The 4,101-nt window shown below is 44.6% G+C and overlaps 1 protein-coding gene across 1 annotated transcript in view; it reads left to right on the forward strand.

The window, feature by feature from the left end:
- Ppp1r36 (protein phosphatase 1 regulatory subunit 36) overlaps window positions 1–4,101 on the forward strand; it is a 23,160-nt gene that overhangs the window by 16,837 nt on the left and 2,222 nt on the right. Inside the window, exons 7-8 of the mRNA XM_031355939.1 lie at window positions 2,808–2,942; window positions 3,876–3,918. Of these exons, the coding sequence (XP_031211799.1) occupies window positions 2,808–2,942; window positions 3,876–3,918 (178 nt within the window). The remainder of the gene's footprint in view (window positions 1–2,807; window positions 2,943–3,875; window positions 3,919–4,101) is intronic.

The following is a 4,101-nucleotide window of genomic DNA, read 5'->3' on the forward strand; positions in this document are numbered from 1 at the left end:
CTGCCTCCCAAGTGCTGGGATTAAAGGCGTGCGCCACCACCGCCCGGCAAGAATAAATTTCTAAGAGGGATATTATGAGACCAAAACTTATAATCACTTCTATGTCTCTTTAAGTTCCTTTTCAATTTTTTTTTTTCATAGAACTATGCCAACTTCATTTTAGCAGCAATGTATGTGATATTTTACTTCCCACAAAATTGTCAGTGTTACAATTTTCATTTTGGGTGAAGCTAGGAATCGAATGCATGATCCCGTGCACAAGCTGCATCCCTATCCCTTCACTTGCTAAGGACTAATTTGTCAATTCAGGTGAACCACCCTCTGGGTTAATGGTCTGAAGCATGTTTAGAGGTTGGGGAATGTAGTTTAGTTGGTAAAGTGCTCACTTACTACACACAAACATGTTGTGGTGGTACAGCCTGTAATCCCAGCATTTGGGATGTGGATGCAGAAAGAGCAGATGTTCATAGTCATCCTCAGCTACACAGTAGGTTCAAGGCCAGCCTGAGCTACATGATGCTCAGTCTCCTCCTCCCCAACACATAAATGTTGGAAGCAATGTTGCAGAACTGAAAACACCAAAATGCTAGAGGGGATGTTTTTCAGGTTCAGCACATGGGTGCGAGCAGATCAGCTCTGCCTGGATTTGGGGATTTTGTACTTTTCCTTTGTGCGTTGGCTTCTCCCCTTCTTTCCAATTCAACAGGGCTTTATAAACAATTTATTAATCTTAATAGTGTGTAGGCATGTGTGCCTGCATGGCAGTATGTGCATATGACTGCAGGCACTCTAGGAGGCCAGTTACAGGTCAGCTGTCACATGGTTGCTGGGAACTGAATTCTGGCCCTCTGGAAGAGCAGCAAGTGCTCTTAACTACTGATACAACTCTTCAGCCCTGGGTTCTTTTTTTGTTTTTGTTAATTATATATGTGTTTGTATGTGTGTGTGTATGTATATACATACATACATATGCATATCTATGTATATGCATACATAGATATGTGTGTGTGTGTGTGTGTGTGTGTGTGTGTGTGTGTGTAAAAGTTAGTGGACAATTTGCTGGAGTCTATTCCCCACCATGTAGGTCCCAGGGATTGAACTAACGTCATCAGGTTTGATGGCAAGCACCAGCCCAACACACAGGTTCCCAATATATATTGCTAAGTGAGTCCCCAGCTTCATAATCACTAGGAATGATTGTTTTAATTTTCCTGGACTCTCTCTGGAACCTTAGAGAGGGGATTCACATTGGGAATCTGTACTTTGAGCAAGTACCTCAGGATGGTTTTCCTTTATAACTGAGTAAAAGTTGAGAATCCTTGTCCAGAGTGTTTAAAAGCCTCCCTCTGATGGCTGTTTGATTTGGTTTCTATAGTTCAAGAGGATTATCTTAATGGCACCTCTGGCAAAGTAGGGTAAGGGGGATTTGAAGAAGGCTGGGAGGCAGGTACTAGGTCTTGACCTGCAGGCTGCAGGTTGCATGTAGAAGCTCGGTTTGGACTAAGTAACATCTGGGCTCTTCGAGTTGGTGCCCACTTTCTTTATTCCAGAAACTCATTTTACTCCAGTGACTCATAAGCTTTTCATGGTCTTTTGAAGGTCCATGGTATCCTTAAACTCATCCCTCTGCGTTCAGGCATGTCTTCATATAAGTTTTTGTGTGTGTGTGTGTAGCCTGGTGGTCCTGGAAGTCTATCTATAGCCAAGGTTGGCCTCAGACTCACAGAGATCCACCTCCCTCTGCCTCCCAAGAGCTGGCATCAAAGGTGTGTGCCACCACCAGCCTGCTATGCCTTCATATAGTTGGCATAGCTTCAGAAGGGGCAGCAATTTGTCACTACTGAGAGCACATTCCACTTGCTTTCCATTGACACTTGACAGAATTGTCCACAGTATGGCTTCTACTGTGTTGTGTTGCAAACACTTCAAATTAGCCTGCAGACCTGCTGTAGCCCAGAGATCAAGCACCTTTTACAAAGTTCATTTGCAATTCAATCAGAGCGGGGCTGTGCTTTCCACATACTTGATGTCAAAATCCACAGAGTAGTGATCAGCCCATGGTTCCCTACCAAATGGAGTTGAGCTCAGAACTGGAAGCGGCCTGCTTGCAGACACAGAACCCCTCAGCTTAAGAGCAGCACCAGGGCTCTGGGGAAAGCTGAGGTGGCCAAGAGTGTCCTCTGTGCTCTAGGAATCTGCAGAAATGGGAAAGCCACCAGACACCCCAGCAGCCAGCTCAGACAGATAGCTTGTTGCTTGAGTATTCTATAGGAATTAGGATTCAATGTGAATATAGTTGAGGATACATAAAGAGCATGGAGTCTAAGGGATCTGTACATATGATATTCACTCTAAACTCAAGATGCTGACTCCAATGGGTAAATAGTCATTAAATGACTTTGAGGGGTCGCAGAGGTGGCTCAGCAGATAAGAGCACTGGCTGCTCTTCTAGAGGTCCAGGGGTCAGGTCCAGTCCCCATGTGGTGGCTCACAATTCTCCATGACTCCCATTCCAGAGGACTCAGTACCCTCTTCTGCTTATGTGGGCACCAGTCACCTACACAGTGCACTTAGCATACATGCAGGCAAAACACCCATGCAAATCAAGTAAAAATAAACATATCTTTTTAAAAAAGAAAAGGGGAGATTTTGAGGATTTCCCCTATGCCAAAACTCAAGCAAGTCAAACTGGTCAATGAAGTTTAACTCACTACTATTTTTTTCCAAGTAGCCTATACTTCTGACTTCTTGCTCATTAATACAGACTTTGACCAGAATTAATCTACCTTGTGTCTCCCCATCCCCAGAGGCCTGGTAGAGAAGAAAGAGATAGAGCTGGTTATGAACAAGTTAGAAGATGCACAGAAGTACCTGGCGCAGAAGTACTGCATCCTCGTGCTGGGCGTGGGCATGGCGGATAAGCACCACATGAGTTGTGGAAAGTATGCATGCGCATCTGCTACACCGGCACATCTCTAGCTCCTTTCCATTTGACCTCTAGTACCCTTGAGACAGTATTTCCTTTAATGGGGCTCAGGTGAGAATCTGTCCCAAGCGCTAATGGTAACTGCTTTGAGAGGGCCAAGTAAGTATAGAAGGAATTCCAGAGTCTCAGCTGGCATTTTAAAAACTACCCCGTTTTGGATGACAGCACTTGTTCTCTCTGGAATCTTGCTCAGCCTGAGAACCTGGGCTGCGTGGCTGCATGGCTGTCTCAGAAGGTGGCCAAGTGATGGCCAGTGTTGCGGAGGGTGGGATGAGGGAGTAGGGTGCAGTATCTGTTTCTCTTGCATCAACCGCAGCTGTGAGGACCACCACCGAGACAGCACCGTCTGCGGGACATTTATACCTCAGGTATACATACTGTAGCTAATTAGCTAAAATGTAAAGAGACTTACAGGATGGGGAGCTTTGGTGGCTAACTAGCACCATGGGAATTCAGAGAGAATACAGGACCTCAGCCTCAACTTCAGCTTCCTCAGTGTAGCATAGAAAGCACAATGCTAACTCCCTCGTGGGGAGAGAAGAAGGATGAAATGCAATAATCAATATAAAGGTCCCAGCATGTTCTGGGCCTGTGCTTAGAAGGAGCATCATGGAGGGAGGGCATGCTAGGAGAAAGCTGCTTACGTCGGAGCAGCTAGGACGTAGAGAGGGGGGAGTCCAGAGACAGAGCCTCCTTGCCTGGCACATCCCCAGTGACCCACTTCCTCCAACTGGACCCTGCCACCTGAAGTTTCCACTGCTTCCTGATAATGCCACCAGCTGGCAAAGGAGCCTCTCTGATCTCAGGGGACCTTCCAGATACAACTTAGAATCCTACATTTTGGGGACAATGAGCTAATCACCTATAGTTGTGATTTGTTATATTTCAGGGAGAAAATATCAGACACACAAAAAGACTGGAAATTCTTTGAGGTAAGCCCCTTGTTTGGGGGACTTTTCATTTGCAATGGAAGCAGCACAAAGCAATAGCCAATAGCCATTTGACAGGGTTTTTTTTAAAAGCAAATGTTTTTAAAAATATCCATTTATTTATTTATTTTTATTTTTTTATTTTTTGGTTTTTCTTTTTTTTTTTTTTTTTTTTTTTTTTTTTTT

The sequence above is a fragment of the Mastomys coucha genome, unplaced genomic scaffold, assembly GCF_008632895.1.
Source record: "Mastomys coucha isolate ucsf_1 unplaced genomic scaffold, UCSF_Mcou_1 pScaffold6, whole genome shotgun sequence".
Lineage (NCBI taxonomy): Eukaryota > Metazoa > Chordata > Mammalia > Rodentia > Muridae > Mastomys > Mastomys coucha.